The sequence below is a fragment of the Protomyctophum bolini genome (genome assembly GCF_963924005.1).
Source record: "Protomyctophum bolini genome assembly, chromosome: 16".
NCBI lineage: Eukaryota > Metazoa > Chordata > Actinopteri > Myctophiformes > Myctophidae > Protomyctophum > Protomyctophum bolini.
In genome coordinates, this window is record NC_137877.1 from 26588975 (window position 1) to 26613974 (window position 25000).

At 44.7% G+C, this 25000-nt stretch overlaps 1 protein-coding gene across 9 annotated transcripts in view; it reads right to left on the bottom strand.

The window, feature by feature from the left end:
* The window catches only part of LOC308331256 (partitioning defective 3 homolog B-like), a 333652-nt gene that overhangs the window by 142007 nt on the left and 166645 nt on the right, over positions 1–25000 (bottom strand). For all 9 annotated transcript variants that reach the window (XR_013965561.1, XR_013965562.1, XR_013965563.1 and 6 more), the window contains 2 exons: positions 11692–11907; positions 8368–8596 (listed from right to left, as the gene is read on the bottom strand). Coding sequence is in view for 2 of the 9 variants with exons in the window: in XM_080786585.1 (XP_080642711.1) it covers positions 8368–8596; positions 11692–11907 (445 nt within the window). In the remaining 7 variants the exon portion in view is untranslated. The remainder of the gene's footprint in view (positions 1–8367; positions 8597–11691; positions 11908–25000) is intronic.

The window sequence follows — 25000 nt, forward strand, 5'->3', positions numbered from 1 at the left end:
AGTAAGTTATATTATCAATGTCAAATAATATTAAGACAAATTAGAAATAATTAGTATTAGAAATATTTTGTTTCTCATTTCAATGAATATTCACATTGGCAGATGTTCAAATGACATAGGCATAACATGACCATATATATTTGCACAGATATGGTGACATACTCTCAGGGTCAGCCCACCTTTAATGAGACTGCTGTGACTGAACTTTATCTGCAAGCGTTTTGAAATCATATTTAGTGATTGCCAGTCTGAGGGTGTCATTAAGATGTGAGTCAGTCATACGTTCTATTTTCTAGATTCTAGATTTTATTATTTTCATTTGTGAAAAGGCCATTCTCTGCTCACAAGATACCAAAATTCCTTCTCTTTAGCTCTGACCTGCAGGTGACAGTCACTTACTAATCCAATAATCTCCATTTAAATATCTGAAGTTAATGCAAACACATCCTGCATTTTATCGGACAGCAGTTCAATGACAGTAGGCTCAGTAAAGAGGAAAGGAAAGCAGCTACTTGACTCATGCGTTGTACTTCAACAAGTTTTCATATTTCATATTTTTTGCTCTATGTGTGCATGTGTACATAATTCAAACTGTAGCGTTGATTATTGTCACGGACAGAAGTCATTCTTTCCCTTTGCATATGCCCTGGAGTGCACTCGCCTATTAGTTTGCATTGCAGACTGGTATATTCAGTATATTTTTCTCATTTTTATATTTTTGTTGTTGCTGCGCAGCAGTTGAGGAGAACGCAACTATGCATTCCTTTAAGCAACACAACTTCTGCAGCTGCATCCATATGTTTAGAATTTGCATCAATGATCAAATCCCAATAATAAAAAATATAACAACGAACAACGAAAACTGAAGTAGCAGCGGCGCTATCGGCTAGTAGTCCCAACTCTGTGTCTGCAGCCTGTCACGAGCCCGTAATGAACGCACGTTGTTCCGTATTTTAATGTCGGGTCGGAGAATAAATACAGTATGAATGACGGCGGGATTTATTTGACAACTCTGTCCTGCTTTCTTCACGAGAAGAGAAGAGCGCTCACAGCTGCTAATATGGTAGCAGCCCTGTGGCTGACCTGTCAGTTCTCTTTACGGCATGACGTAGTGTAGAATAGTTGAGATGTGAACCTGGGTCTGGGAAGCTCAGAGCTGCAGCCATTGGCTCATGATACGAGCACACGACCAATGGGACAGATCATTCAGTGTTGCTAAGATACCACCACCCCACCACACACGCACACACACCCTTGGACGATGGGGTCTATTCTCAAACTCAGAGCCACAGCGCTCTGCTCAAAATTAATTTGCATGTGACGAGCGGCACTGACATTATTCCAATGGGTCTGTCTGACACTTCGCGATCGACTGGAAACGTTCCCGCGAGCTACCGGTAGATCGCGAACCCCCGGTTGGTTACCCCTGCTATAGACCCATTCAGAAACCCACCCACACACCTAGACACAACCCTATAGACCCATTCAGAAACCCACCCACACACCTAGACACAACCCTATAGACCCATTCAGAAACCCACCCACACACCTAGACACAACCCTATAGACCCATTCAGAAACCCACCCACACACCTAGACACAACCCTATAGACCCATTCAGAAACCCACCCACCCACCTAGACACAACCCTATAGACCCATTCAGAAACCCACCCACCCACAACCCTATAGACCCATTCAGAAACCCACCCACCCACCTAGACACAACCCTATAGACCCATTCAGAAACCCACCCACCCACCTAGACACAACCCTATAGACCCATTCAGAAACCCACCCACCCACCTAGACACAACCCTATAGACCCATTCAGAAACCCACCCACCCACCTAGACACAACCCTATAGACCCATTCAGAAACCCACCCACCCACCTAGACACAACCCTATAGACCCATTCAGAAACCCACCCACCCACCTAGACACAACCCTATAGACCCATTCAGAAACCCACCCACCCACCTAGACACAACCCTATAGACCCATTCAGAAACCCACCCACCCACAACCCTATAGACCCATTCAGAAACCCACCCACCCACCTAGACACAACCCTATAGACCCATTCAGAAACCCACCCACCCACCTAGACACAACCCTATAGACCCATTCAGAAACCCACCCACCCACCTAGACACAACCCTATAGACCCATTCAGAAACCCACCCACCCACCTAGACACAACCCTATAGACCCATTCAGAAACCCACCCACCCACCTAGACACAACCCTATAGACCAGGGATGTCAAACTCATTTTGGGGCAAGGGCCACATTGTGCGAAAGGTGACTTGATGAGGGCCGCGGCCAGTTGCAGCTCACGTGGGTTGACTTGCACTACTTGATACTTGGTTTTGTTTTCTAGACTGTTTATTGACATAAATTTACTTTATTTGTATTACAGTTGTAACTATATTACAGTTGAAACTATTTCCTGGGCCTGGCGTCGTCATGAAAGGGGGCGGGACTGCGACGCTCTATAGAGGGAAACACCTACCCACCCACACAGACACAGCTCTATAGAGGGAAACACCTACCTACCCACCCACACAGACACAGCTCTATAGAGGGAAACACCTACCCACCCACACAGACACAGCTCTATAGAGGGAAACACCTACCCACCCACACAGACACAGCTCTATAGAGGGAAACACCTACCCACCCACACAGACACAGCTCTATAGAGGGAAACACCTACCCACCCACACAGACACAGCTCTATAGAGGGAAACACCTACCCACCCACACAGACACAGCTCTATAGAGGGAAACACCTACCCACCCACACAGACACAGCTCTATAGAGGGAAACACCTACCCACCCACACAGACACAGCTCTATAGAGGGAAACACCTACCCACCAACACAGACACAGCTCTATAGAGGGAAACACCTACCCACCCACACAGACACAGCTCTATAGAGGGAAACACCTACCCACCAACACAGACACAGCTCTATAGAGGGAAACACCTACCCACCAACACAGACACAGCTCTATAGAGGGAAACACCTACCCACCCACACAGACACAGCTCTATAGAGGGAAACACCTACCCACCCACACAGACACAGCTCTATAGAGGGAAACACCTACCCACCCACACAGACACAGATCTATAGAGGGAAACACCTACCCACCCACACAGACACAGCTCTATAGAGGGAAACACCTACCCACCCACACAGACACAGCTCTATAGAGGGAAACACCTACCCACCCACACAGACACAGCTCTATAGAGGGAAACACCTACCCACCCACACAGACACAGCTCTATAGAGGGAAACACCTACCCACCCACACAGACACAGCTCTATAGAGGGAAACACCTACCCACCCACACAGACACAGCTCTATAGAGGGAAACAAACACATGTGCTGTAGATTCACGCTAACGTGGCTCTAACTGTCTCTGACACCCATCTGACTGTGTGACCAATCACATTTCAACGCCTCATGAATATTCATGATGCCAGTGAGGGAAGTTACAAACTCGCACACGGTGGCACAAGCACGCACGCAAAAACACGCCACACACACACACACACACACACACACACGTAGTGTATGTGCACTCATGTGCACATACACTACACATACACATGACTGACAGCGTTGATTGGCAGGTGGCAGCAGTCCAGATAGCAGGCTCATCCCAGCCAGCTGTCCACTTTAAACAGAATCATTCTAGATATTATTCACACTGCCTGGCTTCAGTGTCTGTGATTACAATGACAACACAATGGTGCTGATTAACGGCTTCCGAATAAACAATATATAAAAATCAGCTTTGAAACAGGTGTATCCATCAAGGTTTAACCCATTGAGACCTGAGTTTCAGATTCTACAAATCTCTTCTAACTCATGACAGTTTTCTGAAAGACCCGCGTTTCTATATCAGTGGTTCTCAAACATGTCAAAGACTTGAAAGACGAAGAGATGTCAAAAATGCAGAGATTAAAATAGGGTGCATTTTGCATCCCAAAACGCAGTTAATAGTTAAGGGACGCAATAAAACGACCTCTGCATCCACTGGATGCACTACTGTACTGTTTTTTATTCTACTTTATTTTGCTAGCTTTAGTTATAATAATCATTTATTCTTCTGTTTTCTACACGAATATAACCACATTATAACCATATAAAATGAAATGGGAGTTAAATGCTGCAATTTGTAAAAATGGCAAAATATGACTCCTAATGTCGTTGAAGTGGGACTCATAAAATGTCCCTGGGACTCATCTAAAAGACCATCCCTGCATCCTGGGACTCATTACATTTACATCACTGAAAATGTAATTGGCCGCCGACCCCCATCTGAAAATACGTTGTTCCAGCCACACACACACACACACACACACAAGCCACACACACACACACACACACACACACACACACACACAGAGTGAATGGGGTGAGCCAGGGACCCCCCATAAGCAAAGAAGTTAAAAACTTGTTAGCTGGGAAAGAATATATATATTCAAAGATTCACACACGTTTTCACGATTAATAAATAATCAATACATCAAGAGCTAAATTATAAAATAATGGCTAAACGTGTCCTTGGTTCTTGTTCATTTTTTAAGATCAAGCTTCAAAACCACTACTGATAGTGGTGCATGATTAGAGGTCTAGTCCCACAAGCGTTGTCTGTACAAATACATTTCCCCAAACCAAACAGTCACCATGTGAATGTACTCCACATAACGAGATAATGATATCATAACAAGAACACAGGTAGCTGTAAATAATGTTCTTCTTGTTGATCCGTCTGAATGATGGGTAAATGGGTTTGACATGAAACTAACATGGTTGACAAACCATAATGGTCTCCTACTGGCTTTAGTGGTAGCGATTCTTTCACCATCTCCATGGAGACAGAATCTATTTCCAGTGTCGGAGCAGAACGTTGCCATGTAAAAATATGATTTGAATGGTAACTGTGTGTGTGCGCGCTGCGTGCATATTTCTATCTTTGCGAGAAGCACATTTTCATTTTGTGTGTCTCTGTGTGTGTGCGTGCGTGAGAGCACATGCGTTTTAGCACAGCCATGTGATGAAGTAGAGTTGAGCCTCAACTCTAGCGAGTAAACAGATGAACTATATGCGACACTGTGCATTCACAGGGCAATAGATTCAAGACGGGGATGTTCCACCGGTGTCTAGGTCTCTGCCAGCAAGACACCATCACTAATACCCCGACAAGATCAAAAGACCTTGTGTAGACTACTAGACATCCTCCCAAAAAGAGTCCAAGAGTTTGTAAAAACAGAAACAGCAGTCTCATTTCGTTGCCCTTGGTGAAGTAATTACTTAACAGACACATGATCACACACGCGCACGCACACGCACATGCACACGCGCGCACACACACACACACACACACACACACACACACACACACACACACACACACACACACACACACACACACACACACACACACACACACACACACACACACACACACACACACACACACACGTTGACGTTTTTCACTGTAGAGCTTTCGTCTGAGCAAGATCAAAGCTGCCTCCACAGACCCTGGATCTGGATGGAAGCAGTCCAGAGTCGTGCTAGCCAAGCCACCATTCATACACACCATAGTGAAATTAACACTCCACTCCAGATCCGATATTTATATTATTATGACATATTATGACAATATCCAGTTCCGACATACTATTGATCCAAAACCTCAATCCCTAACCCAACCATAACCGCAAGCACGGGAGCAGCGCATGTCGGACCATCGCATCTTCGCATCGCATGTTCCCTCAACACCAAACACACTGTGGGCCTTCTTCTAACACTCCCAGTATGGCACGCACGCACGGTACACAAAGGAGCACTCTTGAGAGTGGCGCCCCAATTTCCAGACCGAGGTGCTTAAAATGATCCATAAAACTGCTCTATGTGATTATCTTTAATGCCATATCTGCCCATGTGTGAATGGTCTGCACTTAAATGGCCTGCACTTCTACAGCGCCTTTTATCCAAAGCACATTAACATTACTACAGTACGTGTGTTTCACATTCACACATATCCACGGCAAGGAACTGTGAAAGGAACTGACTTGCTCTCCAGGAGCAGTTATGGGTTCATTGTCTTGCTCGAGGACACTTTGTCCACTATACAAGGAGGAGCAGCATGGGGATCAAACCAACAACCTTCTGGCTCCCCAATTTCCGCCCAACAACCTCCATTCTCTCTCTACCTCTCACAAATACTCTCTCTTAACACACACACACACACACACACACACACACACACACACACACACACACACACACACACACACACACACACACACACACACACACACACACACACACACACACACAGAGTGAATGGGGTGAGCTGTTCCAATGGCCATTTTGATGTTGTCCTTCTCTTGCCCTTTAACATAAGCTCCATTTATTTCTTCACTACATTGCATCCGGAATGGTATGGTACATGCTCATTACACAGATACACATCTTTGGGTTGGAGACACACACACACACACACACACACACAGTACAACACAGAGCACGTCTATGTGAACCAGAACACACAGGGGGGAGAAATAAATAACAGCACAGTTCCAGCGTTTCAGACTTCAGACAGCATTTTAATCACGACGATTATGTCCCAGAATTGCATGTTACTTAAGGTGAAATAGTGGATAATTAGACCAATATAGACTAATTTGGCATAATTGACAAGGTCCAGTGCAGCTTTCTTGCCCTGATAAGGCCTCCCTCTCTTACTGTAAATCTCTCTCTCTCACCCTCACCTCTTTTCCTTTCCTATTCTTCTTACTTTTCTTCAGCACCTCTCCCCCTCTCCCCCCCCCTCTCTCCCCCTCTCCCCCCCCTCTCTCCCCCTCTCCCTCTCTCTCTCTCATTAGTGAGTGATTATGTGGCGCTGAATGGAAGCGTTGCTACACGGTGGTGAAGAACGGTCTTTGAGGTGCACTGGAGCGTGAGAATGGAGCTCCACACCTAAGCCGCACTTCATAATCGCGCTAAATTGACTTAACCGAGAGCAAAGAGAGGGAAATTTAGATGGATTAATGAATGGCTGGATGGATAGATACGACGACTTATGAATGTCACCCCCCCAACCCCCTCAATTATTTGAATACAACCTTTCTTTTTCTGAGGATAACTTATGCGGCAGAAATAGATTTTCTACCCGTGTGTTTGCGTGTGTGTGTGCGTGTGTGTGTGTGTGTGTGTGTGTGTGTGTGTGTGTGTGTCAAGTTAATGACCAAATCCTCCACTGCTCAACCGACTATATCTACATTTCTGCATACATAAAACTGTTGATTAAGACATAGGATCAACATATTTTCTTTTTGAAAATTAAGAATTAAAATCTGAGGATTCAGAAGGCGTTTTTTTATTTAATCGGCCTCAGGTCTAAACGGGGTTTAAAAGAAAAACCTATTTTCACTCTCCTTCCTGTAGTTTCTGTTCCATCTCTCTGTCACACTGGTTCCCAAACAATGGCTCCAGACCTATTTGTGGGTCACGGACACATTCTTTGGTGTCCCAACATTTAGTTTTTAATGATTAAAAATGGTCTCGGTCTGATCCACAACCTGCAAGAAGGAAGTATTAACTCAACGACCGGAGTGCACCTCCTCCACTATTCCATGACCCTCTCTCATCTATCCCCTCTCATTTCAACCAGTTCAAACAGGCCAGCATTTTCATATTAAGAGGTGGAACGAGATGGAGAGGAGGGAGAGAGAGGGGGGGGGGGGTACATGACTGGACAAATACCTCTTTGCTCTCCTTTCATACTTTTAACACTATTACTGTACATTGAAGCGGCAGAGAGAGGGAGAGAGAGAGAGGGAGAGAGAGAGGGGCACTTAAGAAAAGTAAAGGAAAGGAGGTGAGGGCGAGGTGAACGAGAGAGTTACAGAAAGAGAGAGAGGCAGGGGGAATAGGGAGGCCTTATCAGGGCCAGAAAGCTGCACAGATGCGGACAGTGGTTCATTAGAGAAGTCTGTAGCAGAGGTTTCATGGCTCACATGTTTGCAATTGCAGAGCAGCACATAGTTCTTTTTTTCTAATTTATGGAATTGCTTAGATTTTTCTTAGATTTTACCATGACAGTTTTTTTTTAAATCTTTTGAAATAATAATAATTGAAAATAAAATGTAGGAAACAAAAAATAAAACCATTAAACCCATTAAATGTGACCGTGACCTACAGTATACAGAAGGGTCCCAACCCAGTGTAGCACAGATACAGGCACACGCGAGCACATGCGTACGAGTCGCGTGCGCACACACACACACACACACACACACACACACACACACACACACACACACACACGTACCTCAGCAGAGCGAAGCCCTTCTTCTTGTTCTTCTTCTCTGGCTCGTCCACCTCCTCGGGTTTCTCCTTCTTCTCCTTGCCCTTCCCTTTGTTCTTGTCCTTCTTGGCCTTGACCTTCTTCTTCTTGTCCTTCTTGTCCTTGACCTCCGCCCCGTCCTCCCCCGGCGCTCCCTGGCGGGACGAGCTGCTGGCGGGGGTGTCCCTGCCCGAACTCTGGTCCGTGCCGTCGTCTGACCAAGATGAAAAGAGACATATTAACACTTAATGTCCTTTCAACGGGCAGCGATGAACACACACGTTGTCGCCTGGATCAACGACAGGTCTCCTCCAGGTCTGCTCAAGAGGAGTGCAACAAAGCTAAACAGAATCCAGGTGTGGTGAGTCGCGGACGTGTGCACTAAACGAGCACGCGCGCGACAATTTCACAGGACCCTGCCCACGTAAATACACTTGTGATGTTGCCCTTCGACTTCTCCGCACGTACAGAAATAAACGCAGGTCTCATTGAAAATGAACTATAGGCGCGTTAAATCACTGCACGTTTGAAAGGACATTTAGACTGTTAAACCAGAGTTTCACGAGATAATTGATTGAGTCTTTCCCCTCTAAACGTAGCCTCGGTCCCAGGCTTACTCATCTGAGAAAAGCCTGGTCACAATATAAGGCAGAGAGTGCATACATTATCTAAATGTAACTAGGAGCCAGCTGGCCCTGCAAGAGAAGACAACGGAGAAATGTTGAAATCAATTTTGAGATTCTGGATTGTAGCACAGTATACAATTAGCAGGACAGTAACACTGTTTATCTGCAGTGGCTTTAATATCATAAAGTGCAGGGTCAAAAGAGGTGAGATTTCTTTAATGTCACAATCGTGATTACCCTATGAATTCAGATAGTTGTGGATGCAAACACACACAAACACAAACGTGTGCACGCACATGCACACAGCTTTATTCAAAAGAGCGGAATTAATAACTTTCCAGTAAATTAACCGTTATTAAAGACTGGAAAATGTTAGATGAGTAAGTTGTGACGCGTCAATACTTGTTAGACAGAGTGGAGGCATGGCCTGGAAATGACCATTATCACACGCGTGTGCACGCACACACACACACACACACACACACACACACACACACACACACACACACACACACAGATTGTATGACACGTGATGACAGCAGAAACACGCGCGCACGCACGCACGCACACACACGTAAACAGGGAAGGAAGATGTTTAATTAGCAGACCCGCTTTTTCAAACACCACCTGTCAGAGCTTGGAAGATAACCACACCAAATTAAAATGCTTTATTGGAATAGAGGACCAGCTTCATTTAGATGTCAATTACCAGAGAAAATAAAAAGACAAGCAATACAAATACATTGTGTGTGTGTGTGTGTGTGTGTGTGTGTGTGTGTGTGTGTGTGTGTGCGTGTGTGTGTGTGTCCTCCATGATGCAAAACCATTCAAACTTTGAAGCAATGTCCACAGCAGTGATCCATTCCACGCACATTTGTATTACTATTTATGCGTGCGTGTGTGCGTACACGTGTTATCTTATGCCAACCCGATCTCACAGAAATACGTAAATATGTACGGAATTGCAATTCCGTACATACACGACTAGTAAACCCCAAAATCCGTACATATGACACTACTACTGTTTTGACCACGACGGTCAAAACAGTCGGAAAGCATGGCTTTCACTAGCACGGAAGTGCTATTGCACCGTGGCTGGTTGGGGCTGGGTGAGGTCGGGTTTGACATTATTTTCTATTCTGTCCATGTGGGGTTACAACTCAGAGTCGGCTCTACAGAACTTCACAACGCAGCCCTGACGGGCCGCTCGGTGCCGTCTCCCATGGCTCCAGTTCGTTAGAGACGGCACCCCTCCGTCAGTCTATGGTGAGGATTTCAGTGGCATATGTCATATGTCACATATATGTCAAATACATGTACAAATTTCTGTGAGATAGGGTTTCTTATGCAGCCAGTGCACCATCTCAAGGCTTAAAGAGTCATCAGTCCAACACGACAAACATAACCCACTCCGTCTGCATTCCTACTTCAAAATGGAGACCTGTGTGTGTGTGTGTGTGTGTGTGTGTGTGTGTGTGTGTGTGTGTGTGTGTGTGTGTGTATGTGCGGCTGCGCACGCGTGTGTGCGTGTGCACATGTAGAGAGAGAGAGAGAGAATATATGTTTCAGAGAACTGTGCCATGTCAATTAACAACAGCTTTCAAAGTGCGAACTTTTTATAAAAACGGTGACAGACAGGATTGCTCTGTGTTTGTGTGCATATGAACATGATCAGTGTGTGTGTGTGTGTGTGTGCGAGTGTGTGTGTGTGTGTGTGTGCGCGGGTGTTTGCGCGTGCGCGCGCGTGTGTGTGTGTGTGTGTGTGTGCGCATGTGTGTGTGTGTGTGTGTGCGCACGTGTGTGTGTGTGTGTGTGTGTGTGCGCATGTGTGTGTGTGTGTGTGTGTGCGCACATGCATGCGTGCTGGCTGCATGTTGACATGTCCCATTACTTCTACCCTGTATGAGTCAAGTCACCTGACTCATTATCGTGGTGTTGACGGACACCAGTGAGCTGCGGATAATGTGAAATGTGTTCCTAAAATAGCCAATCTACCAGTTCACAACGCGCCTCGTAGACCGGCTATGTGTGGCGCGCTGCACCCCCGTTCGTTGGAAGTATAAACCCACGCTGTATAGCGTAGAGAGAACCCTGACCCTCCAGGAAATAAATTATATAAAGATTGTGAATAACGAATAACAAATAAAAGCCCAGTTCTAGGAACCATGTTTATTCATTTGTGTCTGCCTTTGTATGGTATAGATTAGAGGCAGAGATTGAATTCAAGGGGATTTTTCGGCGGCTCGCTCCGGGAGAGCTGTATTTCTGTCAATTCCTTTCCCCTCTCTATTAGCGTTCATTCAAATTCGGGCTATAAACCAGGACCTATTTGCATAAGCCTGTGCTGGGAAAAAAAGTGCTTACCACTCACAAGGCTCACAGGTGAAACATCTCTCCTTTGTCTAGGAGGCCCTCAGCCTTATTTTCGCTAGCACAGACATTACCTTTGTCTGTCTGTGCCCCCCGAGCAGCTTTGAAAAATCCCTCCCCGACATTCAACTGTGTAGATTCAGAGGCTCTTTTCTTGAAACTGAGGTTCCATTTCTGCAGCCCACATTAAGAAGCCGAAAATACTTCTTGTGTTGCAGGCCTTTCTTCTTTGCAGATATGCATTTATAAAAGGCGCGCACACAAGCATATATCCATGCATGCCGAAACCCTACCCTCTGTTCGCCCGTCTTACCGTCGTCATCTTCGGCCGGGCCGTCGTAGGACTTGTCGATGGCCGCCCGGAAGCTCTCGTTGCAGCCCCGCCCTCTGACCATATTAGGGCGCGGGCGGTGGAAGGGGAGGAGCTCGTTCTTGCGGCTGACCTCCGACATGGCCGTCTGGAGGCTCTCCAGGGAGCTGGACTTCTTCAGGCCCAGGGTGGGGCCCAGCTCAGTGGGAGGGGACGGACCTGGGGGAGGAGAGAGATCCTCAGTCTGTGTGAAGTAACCAAATACAAGTACTGTACTTAAGTACAATTCCAAGGTTTTTATTGTTATTTTCAATTCCCATTACTTTTACTTCTAGTCTACTCCACATCATCTCGGATTCAAATATTGTACTTTTACTATTTGAAAGCTTTAGTTACTACAGTAGTTACTTTTTAGATTTGGATTATGATTACAAAACCTACTTTAACACCCTGAGCAATGTCAATCAATCAATGTCAATCAACGCTTGTAGATCGGCTATTTTCAAACAATCTTTATACATTTTAAAACTTGAAACGGAACATTCCGCATAATGACTACTTTCACTTTTGGTACTTTAAGTACATTTGGTTGTCAATACTTTTGTACTTTTACTCAAGCACATTTTGAATTCCGGACTATTACTTGTAATGGACTACTTCTATATTGCAGTATTGGTTTCTTTTACCCATTCAGGCCTGACGTCGAAATTAAAAAAACGTTCACTCTATATATATATATTCAAAGATTTGTGCCGCATTTTCAAGACCTACAAGCTTGTAGCGCGCCACAAGCTTGTAGATCTGCTATTTTTCAATAGCTAAAGTATAACATAATGCTTAGTTAAAACACCAAAACGGGTTCCCGTCCAGAAAGGCTTTAAGATACTGCATATCCCACTGGTTGGCGGTGTAGCCACGGTGTGCTTTTCATCATGGCCCATTTGCTGTCGGGCCAAAGACTGAGTTTGAAAACAGGAGCCAGGGAGCTTAAAGTTAAAATGTTCTTTGTTATTTCTCCCCTAAATACACGCACTTGGCCAAATGTATCACTTACTGCCGTGGGCTATTATTCCAGCTAAGTATACACAAAGCTGTTTGTCCAAAAGACATTAGGAACCATTTTGCATGGAACAAAACGGGGGTCTGTCGACATCATAGGATGTGGCCATGCAGTGTTGGCCCAGGCAGCTCAACATGCCTGTCCCGTCTGGCCTGGTTTGGGCACTTTTAACATAAAAATAAAAATCACACACATTCCACAAAAAATATCTGAGTAATAAATAAGAAATCATGGTGAAAAAGCAAGTATTAAGTCATGGCCACTCAAAATATGCTTTTTCCTCAATCATGTCATTTTGTAGCCTGCATAGTTTCCAACCTGATACGCTGTGTTCCGTGAATTTGTTTTGTCAGGAGCAAAGTGACAAAACAAATCCACAGAACGCAGCGCACCAGGCTGGAAAACAGCCTAGTAATTTTGTCCACCAACTAGTAAAATACTCAAGTTAAAGGTAAAGTTCAAGTCCTACTATTTGTCACATACATTGCTGAGAGATTTGTTCTCCGCATTTGACCCATCTCTCCCATGCTTAGGAATCATTTGTAGTTGATCTAAGTGTTACTTCGTCCACGTGTAGCTCTGAGAGTGTACAAATGTACATTTTGTATACTCGGAGATAAACAGCAAGGTAGCAAGGAGGCTGGCTGTTGAGTCAAGCAGGCCTGAAACTCTGCGGGGCGAAGCGTGAGCAATAGAGAGATGAAGTTTGGTTTGAACTGTGCTGCTGCTGAGCTTATGATGGATGTGAGGTCTGCTTCCTCTGCCACTCCCCTCCATCCATCACCACAAGCACACTGGGGACCATATAGAGGCAGGGAGGCAGGCGGCGAGGAGGGGGGGAGGGGGGGCATTCCGACACACCCACTACGGTTCAGTGGTGGAAAGTAAGTACATTTACTTAAGTACTCTACAGTTTTGAGGTAAATCAAAAACTTTTACTTCTACTCCACTACATCTCAGTACTTTTACTTTTACTCTCCACTGCATTTCCACTACATGTATTATTTGACACCTTTAGTTACTAGTTACTTTGTAAATTTGGATTTTGGATTATTATTATTACTAAACATGGGAGGCGGACTATTATTACTAAACATACATTACCCACTTCAGCCCTATGAATATTACTATTATTACTAAACATACATTACCCACTTCAGCCCTATGAATATTATTATTATTACTAAACATACATTACCCACTTCAGCCCTATGAATATTATTATTATTACTAAACATACATTACCCACTTCAGCCCTATGAATATTATTATTATTACTAAACATACATTACCCACTTCAGCCCTATGAATATTATTATTATTACTAAACATACATTACCCACTTCAGCCCTATGAATATTATTATTATTACTAAACATACATTACCCACTTCAGCCCTATGAATATTATTATTATTACTAAACATACATTACCCACTTCAGCCCTATGAATATTATTATTATTACTAAACATACATTACCCACTTCAGCCCTATGAATATTATTATTATTACTAAACATACATTACCCACTTCAGCCCTATGAATATTATTATTATTACTAAACATACATTACCCACTTCAGCCCTATGAATATTATTATTATTACTAAACATACATTACCCACTTCAGCCCTATGAATATTATTATTATTACTAAACATACATTACCCACTTCAGCCCTATGAATATTATTATTATTACTAAACATACATTACCCACTTCAGCCCTATGAATATTTTGGCCATTGTAAACAAAAATTGCACAGGAATGACAATGACCGGTACCAGTAAATTAAATAAATAATGTACTATGGCCAAATTAGGCCGCATTTAATAATTTTATACTTTCAAAATAGTAGAAAAAGATGGAATCCCGCCCACTGTCTTCACTTACAGCATTTTATTGAGCAACGTTTGGGTTGTTCAGACCTTCATCAAGCTGGAAGTGAAGACAGTGTGCGGGATATTATATACATATATATGTATGTATATATATATATATATATATATATATATATATATATATATATACACATTTTTCTTCTGTACTTGGAAATAATAACACATAGTTGTGAGTTTGTAGATGTCATTTTTGTTGTATGGGCGGAGGCAGGGAAGTAGGATGCAAGCAGGGAAACAGGAAGGGAAGCACGTAGGTACACAAAACAGCATAATGAGGAATGGAGGATGGATGGATGGATGATGCAGGTACTCAGTGGAGGTGATGATGAGTGGAGGTTGTAGCTGAAATACAGCCATTCTGTAGCCGAGACATGCGCCATGCAACACTAAAGCACCGCAGTGGATGCAGGCAATACAAGGTGTGTGCGTGCATGTGTGTGTGTGTGTGTGTGTGTGTGTGTGTGTGTGTGTGTGTGTCTGTGTGAGTAGGAGGTTCACCTTTAAATATGTGCATGCGTTTCTATGTGTGAGCAAGCTTCTCTCTTTTGGTATTTGTGTGCGTGCATTTAACCTGTGTGTGTTTGTCTGTGTGCAAACAGGTGTATGCGTACATTGAGAGGTCTGGTGTGGTGTGTGGTGACAGGCAGTGAGCGAGGGGAGGGAAGGGGTGGAGGAATGAAAAATGAATAGAGGGAGATAAGCAAATAGAAGTCCACTCCGGAAAATCATCTTGGGAGGGAGAGCAACGGGCGAGGGAGGCAGGAGCAGAGCGCTGAATGAAGTGAGAGGAGGAGGGAATGACAGAGAGAAATGGGGGGCAAAGGATACCGGGCTGGCTGCCAAGCGGGACACGCCCCCACACACCCACATCCACACAGGATTGGGATTCCATGCTTGCCGCAGCTTGTCGATACGATGCGTCTGTGATTCATGATAGTTGGACCTGCATCACTTTACCTAATGATTCACAGCGCACACACCAATGTGTGTGTGTGTGTGTGTGTGTGTGTGTGTGCGTGCGCGCATGTGTCACAGCAGACCAGATCAGAGGACTGATGTGACTTCCACATCCATTTAAATAGTCATTAAGCAAACACACACATACTCACCCCCGCAAGCCCCCCCCCCCCCCCACACACACACACACACACACACACACACACCAGCCCTTGGATAGTAATGGACACGGAATTTATGCACATGAATAATTTGAGTGTGCTGCTGAGCGACAGGAGATGGGCAGCAAATGACAGGAGTGTGTGTGTGTGTGTGTGTGTGTGTGTGTGTGTGTGTGTGTGTGTGTGTGTGTGTGCGCGTGCATGCACGTGTGCGTTCGTGCGTGCATGTATCAATTTATTTTGATTTGAAAATCAAATTAAAATCAGGAAGCACCAACTCTGCAATACTGGCTTTGGTGTGATGCTTCAATGATGTGCTCATGACTTTTCAGTAACCAGAAGATTTCTATAAAGATGATGAGACCAAAAGGTCTTTCCATGGAAAATGGCCAAAGTCAAGAGGCTCACGGTCGTTTCAAGCACACACACACACACACACACACACACACACACACTCGGGGCTGGCAGTTCTCAAAACTCCAAGATTATCGACTAAACGGTTCGTTTCACATTTTGAGGCGTTCATTCTTCGAGAAGAAAGCGGTATAATGTTGTTGGAATGGGTTCCACGGACCTCGTAAGCGAATGGGACCTTTTACGTGCGTTAGCCGTCGTGCGCACGCAATGGACGTGAGCTCCCGAGTTGCACACGATGAGCCGTGTCCTCCCACTCCGTGTCACGAGTCAGCGCTACACGGTCAGATTAAGCCATTGAGACCCGAGAACAGATTCAACTAAATGTCTTCTAAATCCTGACAGCTTTCTGAAAAACGTTTCAGTGGGTGCTCAAACCTTTTCATGTCAAGGACCCCCAGAATGATCTGTATTTAGCCGTGGACCCACATCTGAAGACCATTTGTTCCAGGTACCCCCCAGAAGCAAATATTTGAGTTAAAAAACGTTGGCTGTGAAAGAATATATATATTCAAAGATTTGCGTGTTCACGATAAAAAAAAAAATAGAAGATCTACAAGCTCGTAGCGCAGCACCGAGTGCCACACTATAGGAGCTTGTAGATCTGCTATTTTTCAATAGCTAAAGTATAATATAATGGTTATTGCATGTGGTTAAACGCTAAAGTGACACAGACATGTGTTTCAGGCCTTCCTGGGTTAAGCCCACACTGCAGCGAGTAGAAACACACACACACACACACACACACACACACACACACACACACACAGCACAGAGAGGTTTGGGGGTATTTTCAGCAGAGAAATGTTGTGCTTTAGCTGCGCGAGTGTGCTGCATTTTTTATTCCAAACCTTCGGCCTTCAGCTTGCGGTTCCGTCGATGTCTATACGCCATTACTGGCTGCGCCAAAAGACTCAATTTCAACCTCTGGGAACTTGTCTTATACTGTAGGACTCACGGATGTACTTTGTTTATTGTACATTTTGTTCGACATACTTCCACACCAATCCCCAAAGAACACTGTGAAATATTACTTTATGTATCAATTCCACAAGACCCCTATAGGATCATCATACAGCAGGCCCACTTGCAATTGACTACATTTCAACAAACTGAACAAAGTTCAAGTGAGTGAGTGAAGCGCTCGACCTACTGGAGGCTCGATCGACAGAAAGACGAGTGTAGAAAGAATGACTTGACCATAATTAGAGAGAAAGTTTTCATGGCCTAGCAGCGATTTGTTCGCTGTGTTCACTGTTGCAAACGACGTCGTTAAAAAACGATTCCACGGCCTCCCACTTGGAGTCAAAAGTCAGTGCATACGCTACGGTGTGTGTGCAACTCAGGCCCACTCCACACACCATGTGCCAAGTTCTACGAGAGGAGATGCCGGAGGCAGTGTTAAAACGGCAGATCTGACCACTTTCTATGCAATTATACACTTTCAAAACAAAGGCTCGGAGGAAAGTTAGTGTTAGTATTAGTGTTTTATACGCTACTGGCAGGAGGGAGAGCTAGTGCATTTTCCGACAGCTGCATCAGCCGCGGAGTCTCAGCCAAAACACCCGTGGCAGTGTTTCTCGGCGGCATCAGTCCGTCATCCTTTAGGTGCAGTTTGTGAATGAAGTCGTACAAATTACAACGCTATGTTCAGTGGTAAGTAACACTATGCAAGTAGGCTAGAAGATCGACTATAGCCACTACCTAACAGTCTTTATACCTCACCAATGACAACAAGTGATTCTACTATCCATTTTTCACTGTCTTTGTGATGTTCTCTTCATAATGAAGTTCAGGCTTCCATGCATGTGATTTGTTTACTCTTGAGGGAACAGATGCAGACAAACCCTATTCTAGACACACTACCATGCTATAACAATACATTACATGGCAAAACCAGGTTCACTAAAACAGCTGAAACAACGCTCCACACGTCCCAGACTCGTCTCCCTTCTGGCTCCAAAACTATGGAATGAACGTCCCATTGCGATCAGAACTGCAGACTCACTCCCAATCTTACGCCGTAGTCTGAAAACCCACCTCTACAGACCAGCACTTGCCCTAGCCTCGACGACCTTACAGGCGTATGCAAAGGCTAAAATTAAGTCATTTAGATAGCATATTATGTCGACATAGCACTCGATAGTGTATACTTATAGTTTCATTGGACAGATATTCTACTGCTAGACAGATGTATAAAAGGGTATAAAAGGACATCAAACTGATACTTTAACCACTTGAACCATAGCGTCCCTATAGAGAGCATGCACATGAACACTTGAACCATAGCGTCCCTATAGAGAGCATGCACATGAACACTTGAACCATAGCGTCCCTATAGAGAGCATGCACATGAACACTTGAACCATAGCGTCCCTATAGAGAGCATGCACATGAACACTTGAACCATAGCGTCCCTATAGAGAGCATGCACATGAACACTTGAACCATAGCGTCCCTATAGAGAGCATGCACATGAACACTTGAACCATAGCGTCCCTATAGAGAGCATGCACATGCATCACTTTCCCACCAGGACACGCCCCCCTCCCCCCCTCATCTAGACTGAGTGGTAAAACATGGAGCAGCATGGAGCATTGGAGTTTGGACACGCTCGTTGGAAATCAGTCCTGTGTCCCACCTGCTTCTAAATTACTATAATAATTCAAGCTTTCTATACAGCTCCATTGTTGGTGAGTTTAATTTCATTTATACGATATACGAGGACATTTCTGTTTGGATGTATGGGCTGTCAAGGCCAGAAAGTAGTTTTGTGTAGGCGTTCCCAAATAACTTCCGGGTATGATGATGTCAGGCACATAGCCGCTATTCTGGAGCAAATATTCCGCTAAAACAGCATATCTACAGGCTTACTTGTAGATTAGCTATTTTATAAGATATGAGGGGGGTTGGGTATACAGTACAGTAGAGCCCTAAATCCAGTCAACTAAGTACTGGGTTTAAGTGGTTCGAGTGACATGCACACTGCCTTTGAAACATTGGCTAATAGCGTGTGGTCTCTAAGAAGGGTTCAACACGCAAATGTACATAAAGAAATAATCCACGGCTTCCAGCTGCCAGAAACACATGAATCACGGACGCCAAAGACACAACGTCGAAGCCACATTGTAAATATTTGAGGCATTATGTAATCACATTCAAAAGATAATCCGCTGCTGTTTTCATACTATACCAAGCTGTGTGTACACAGTAAAGAATCCTCGTGTTACTTTAGGATTTTCCTGTGTATAAAATTGCCACCAGCATCTGAACGGATCAGATTCCATACTTGGCAGCTCCATTAGATGGTATGAGTCTAATTAAGCACTTGGTGTACAGTGTGTCTTTAATAAGTCATATTTGTGGGCGGCTGTGGCTCAGGAGGTAGAGCAGGTGATGATGGGTCAGCGGTTCGAATCCCGGCTCCTCCTGTCCACACAATTCAATTCAATTCAAAGGGCTTTATTGGCATGAGAAAACGTTTACATTGCCAAAGCAGAAAGAACAATGACACAAAGGACTGTCTACATGTCCTTGGGCAAGACACGGAACCCTACATTGACTCCAATGAGTTGGTCGGTGTGAGCTCGCCACCATTGGTGTGTGAATGTGGGAAGTGAGGACGCTGGCGTCGACTATTTGCCACTTCACCTCCCAATGTATGAATGAATGAACCATTGTAAAGCGCTTTGAGCACTTGGAAAAGCACTAAAAAAATGCAATTAATTATTATTATTCAGTATAGATAATCCAGCTTCTATTGCTGAATAGGCACATGTGACTTGTACTTCACTGAATCAATGTCTTGGTCACGCACATTTTCTGCAGAATAACAGTTGGCAGCTTGTGTGCCTTGTACACTACTGCACTGTTCATTAAGGGCTATTTCACCCAACTGAACAATTGTTGTATGATAGGCCAGTGATTACCAACCTTCTTTGGTGTGACCCCCCACCCCTAGTTTGATACTCATTAGGCCACAGATAGCCATTGTGTATTAAAATGGGTTTATGAGCATCACAAACGTGACATCCGGATTTGATTGGCCAAGCGTACCTTCCTGGCACCTCAATCTGCGCTGTAAAATCCTCAGTGTTCATACAGTATACAGTAACTGATTCTCAGAGTTACACACCCGTGGAGTGTCGATTTGGTCCCTAACTATCAATCATTTAGCCTGGGGATCCCCGAGATCCCCATTAAGGACCCCTGGGGGTCCCCAGACCTCCATGTTGAGAACCAGTGTGATTCACATGCACAGAGGTAAAGATGGACGGACGCCAGAAACGGAGACCTCTCATTCCAAAAATGTGTATGGCTGGGTGGTAGGATGGAAGGAACCCTATTCTATTGTAATACTTTAAAGGTTTTAAGCTAGCTAGGTTATCAGGGAATGGAGAGTACACACTCAGTGAACACACACACACACACACACACACACACACACACACACACACACACACACACACACACACACACACACACACACACACACACACACACACACACACACACACACACACACACACACACACACACACACACACACACACACACACACACACACACACACACACACACACATATACAGTAGACGATGTGCACAGACATGACCCGCACTCGTGCCAAATGAAATGTGCACATACGTAGACTCAGACACACACGCATGCACATGGGATATTTTGCTGCGAGTGGCGGGATTTGTGTCATAAATGTAATTACTGCTGTCCAAGCGTAAGATGATAGAATTAAGCTGCTTTTAGAGAGCGAGGGGCACAAACGGGAAGGAGGGAGGGAGATGTGGACGACGGGGGATGAGGAGGAAATGAGATAGAAAGAAGGACGGACACATGACAGCAAAGAGAGAGAGAGAGACAAAGAGGAAGAGAGTGAGAGAGAGAGAGAGAGAGATGATGTGTGAGGCGACACAGACAGAACGGGGGCCCTCATGAGAGCGTGAATGCAGGAGAAGATAGAGAGGAGAGAACGCGAGACAATCCCAAGGCTCTCTCTTTTTGGCAGGCCCGCCTTCAAAGCAGGCTGTTTTCAAAGTCAAGACGACGCCGGGGATTGGATTAGCGGCTTGGCTGCCACAACAAAAAACCGGCAGCGGCGTATAACAACAACAGTAACTTCTCCAAAATCACATTACATTATGCGATTGTAATTTATGTCCACTCAAGCCCTATTTCATACTTTGTCGAATGGCGGAAATAGATGTTCTGGTAGCTCACAACATGCCACGATGGAACACATACAGTACAGTATAGTAGATCTGTTTTCGCTACATTAAAGATCGTGTAGCAACCGAGAACTATGCATACGGTGGTGAAGAACACCATCTAACTTAATCAATAAAAAAGTCATAAAAGTCGTCCTTGGCAGTTGGCAGTCAATGAGTTCAATGTTTTGTGAAAATGTTTGCCTGTAATGACATGCCCAAAATAGGAAGCCAGATTGGAAGTGGTTGTTGTGAATGTTGGGATCTCCATTTCTGCCGTTTTCCCGTTTTCCCTGGATTCAGGATCCATGCTATAGCACAGAATGTTGACATGAACAACTGTTCATCTGTGCCAAGAGACTAATTAACATGTGTTGTGGAGAAATATAAAATGAGTCATATATAAGAACCACGGTCATGTTTAGATCCTACTGGCTACAGCATTTAACAAATGTCCAACTCCTAGAACACTTCTCCAACATGACGCAACATACAAGCCGGTCCCAGGAACACATAAAACCAGCATTCTTAAAAGTATGGCTTTTATGAAACCAGTTAATGTTTCCGAGCCCATTCACCCATAAGCTCCAGGCCTTATAAAAATCCATCATATGACATAGCTTGGCTTACATGTATGTGTGTGCATGCATGTCTGTGTCTGCCCTTGTTGTTTCGGAGTACTTTCAGAAGCAATTGCATTGCATGTTTGTGTGTGTGTGTGTGTGTGTGTAGCACTCCTACTAGATGAAATGAGAGGCTTTTGTGATCCCTCAGGGCTCCAGTATAAATGAATGCATGTCTGCTATAAAGCACACAGACCGTGACATCATCCTCGGTCCACATACCACAGACACCACTGTCCACTGGCTAACGCTGGGCCCTGCGCAGGTTTCTGGTTTAAGGACTTCAGTGTTTTGTACTAAACAATTGTGTATAAGTGCAGTTCAAGTGGTTAGAATTATGTTTTTAGTTTATTTTATGCCAGTGTTAATTTTTAGTTGGCTAAGACTAGATAGTTTAAGTAGCCTAGGAAGGCCTAAAGTTCAATGGATTCTTCAAAGAGCACATACCACCTGTTTTAGCTGCACTTCACTGGCTTCCGTTCGCGCGCACACGCACACTATAGGCAGACAAGGGACGTGTGCGTCTACCCATACAGTACATCAATACGTTTTGAGTGTAGCTGCACTTAGTGTGTGTGTGTGTGTGTGTGTGTGTGTGTGTGTGTGTGTGTGTGTGTGTGTGTGTGTGTGTGTGTGTTTGCGTGTGTTTGTGCGTGTGCACGTGCACGTGTGCGCATATGTGTGTGTGCCCGCACGCGTGCGTGCATGTGTGTCTGATGTCTCTGCCTCCTTAGTGTCACACCGTGACCTCTGACCCGGCCCCCATCTCTCCCACTAAGCCAATAAAGGTGAGCCGTAATCTAAGAGATGGTTTTTGTACGGGCGATGGCTGTCCAGGCTGGTTAAAGGCTCCATTCATCTCCATGTGTCTGCAGCCACTGATCAGACAGATCCATCATGTGTGTGTCCTGATGGGATTTCACATGAGAGAAGCAGACGTTTGTTTCTGTGTCTAACTGTATGGACTAATCATGTTCAATAATCCATGATGGAATCATATTTGTTGTGTTCTGTGCCTGTATGCGTGCGTGTGTGTGTGTGTGTGTGTGTGTGTGTGTGTGTGTGTGTGTGTCCGTGCGTGTGTGTGTGCGTGCACGTGCGTGTGGGTACGTGCATGTGCAGTTGTGCACATACTATTGTGTGTGTATCTAAGCCTCTCCCCGTATTCCTGTTTGTGTACACAGCAAATTCCCCAGTGTTAATGTAAAACTATGGAATTTATTGCGTATGTGGCCTTCTGTGTGTGTGTGTGCGTGCATGCACACACTTGTAGTCATAAATTACTGTCAAATTAATCAATGGCTGATGATGGATGCAGATTTGCTGCTCCTGGGCTGTGATCATATGTCACATGTAGTCTACCGCTATACCTATACATGTATGGAATATGCATTAGTCCCCCAGGCCCTGGACCAGAGTGGATGTGCCTATAATTGTGTTTGTTTGAACTCCCTTGGAGTGCTGCGTGAGGCGGGCGAACTGCAGGAATGAAGGCAATTGGGACTGTCAGATAATTTGTCAATCACAGACAATATTAGGCTACTAGAATCATTTCTAAAAAACAACATTCCTGGTCATTGTCTAAAATGTTCTGGCATGTTGTTTTAGTTTCTAGTTGTTTTCATCGAGGTGTGTGTGTGTGCGCGTGTGCGCGCGCGCGCGCGCGTGCGTAGGTCTCTCTATAGGCAGACATGGGGGTAAAATGGAGACAACATTAGTGCAGCTGTGAGCACATGTACAGTACGAGCACATACAATACCTATAGTGTGCATATCCATGTGCACTACACATACACACATGTGACACGCGCACAGAGAAAAGTATAATGGCAAAAAGATGGAGGGGCAGCCTTTGCTTAGCTCAGCTGTTTCAATTCAGTGGCTAAAAGCTCTTGTAAAGAGCTAACGCACGCACGCACACACACACACACACACACACACACACGCGCGCGCAATCGCAAATTGCTCTTTCTGTAACAAATTAAACCATCAATCCCTATCAGCTCAACAAGGTGGCTTTCAGGACAAATCAACAGTAAAGTCTAAGAGAGGCTGAGATAATGAGAGAGAGAGAGAGAGACTAAAGGTATCAATGGCACGAACATACACAAAGGACCAGATATTGGACAGACCACAGTCCTTTGCCTTTTAATACTATTCCAGTTGTGACATGTCTTACACGGTCTCCCATTCCCATGCGGCCATAAAAACCCTGTGGTACACAGTGTTGTTGGCAAATGAAGGACTTTCCTTTTCAGGAAACCAATTGTGTTCTCGCATTGCTGTACATAAATACTTTTTGTGTCCACCAGGCCTAAGGTATGTGCAGACTATGTTTTGCACCATGTCTGTCTGTCCGTCCGTCCGTCCATCCGTGAACAGCTATGAGATCTACAGTGTCTCTACACAGTCTAAGTTTTGTCAGTCTTGTCAGTATGCAACTGTTGTCAAAGTCAAAAGTTTCACTGGGGAGGCTTTTAGACAATCGACTGCTCCAGTCCTCTTACGGCATCACACACACACACACACACACACACCTCCCCTGATGCATGCACACGTGCACAGCTGCGCGCACACACGCACGCACAAACACTTATGTACGCACTGACACAAACACACTCACACATCTTTTCAGAGAGCTGTTGTTAATTCTAAGCTCCCCTGTTTGTCAGCCTGTAAGCCTGAGTGATGTTGGCAAGAGAGAGAGACACAGACAGACAGACAGACAGACAGACAGACAGACAGACAGACAGACAGACAGACAGACAGACAGACAGACAGACAGACAGACAGACAGACATGTAGGATAAATGGAAACAACAGACTGGAACAGAGGCAAAGTTGCAGTGTATATTGGATAGATTTACATGAGAATACTGCATGAGACCTCCAGTTTGTGCGTGCACAGGATCATAATGCAAACTGCTGAATCGACAGACAGACGACCGACAAACAGACAGAACAGTAGCTACAGTA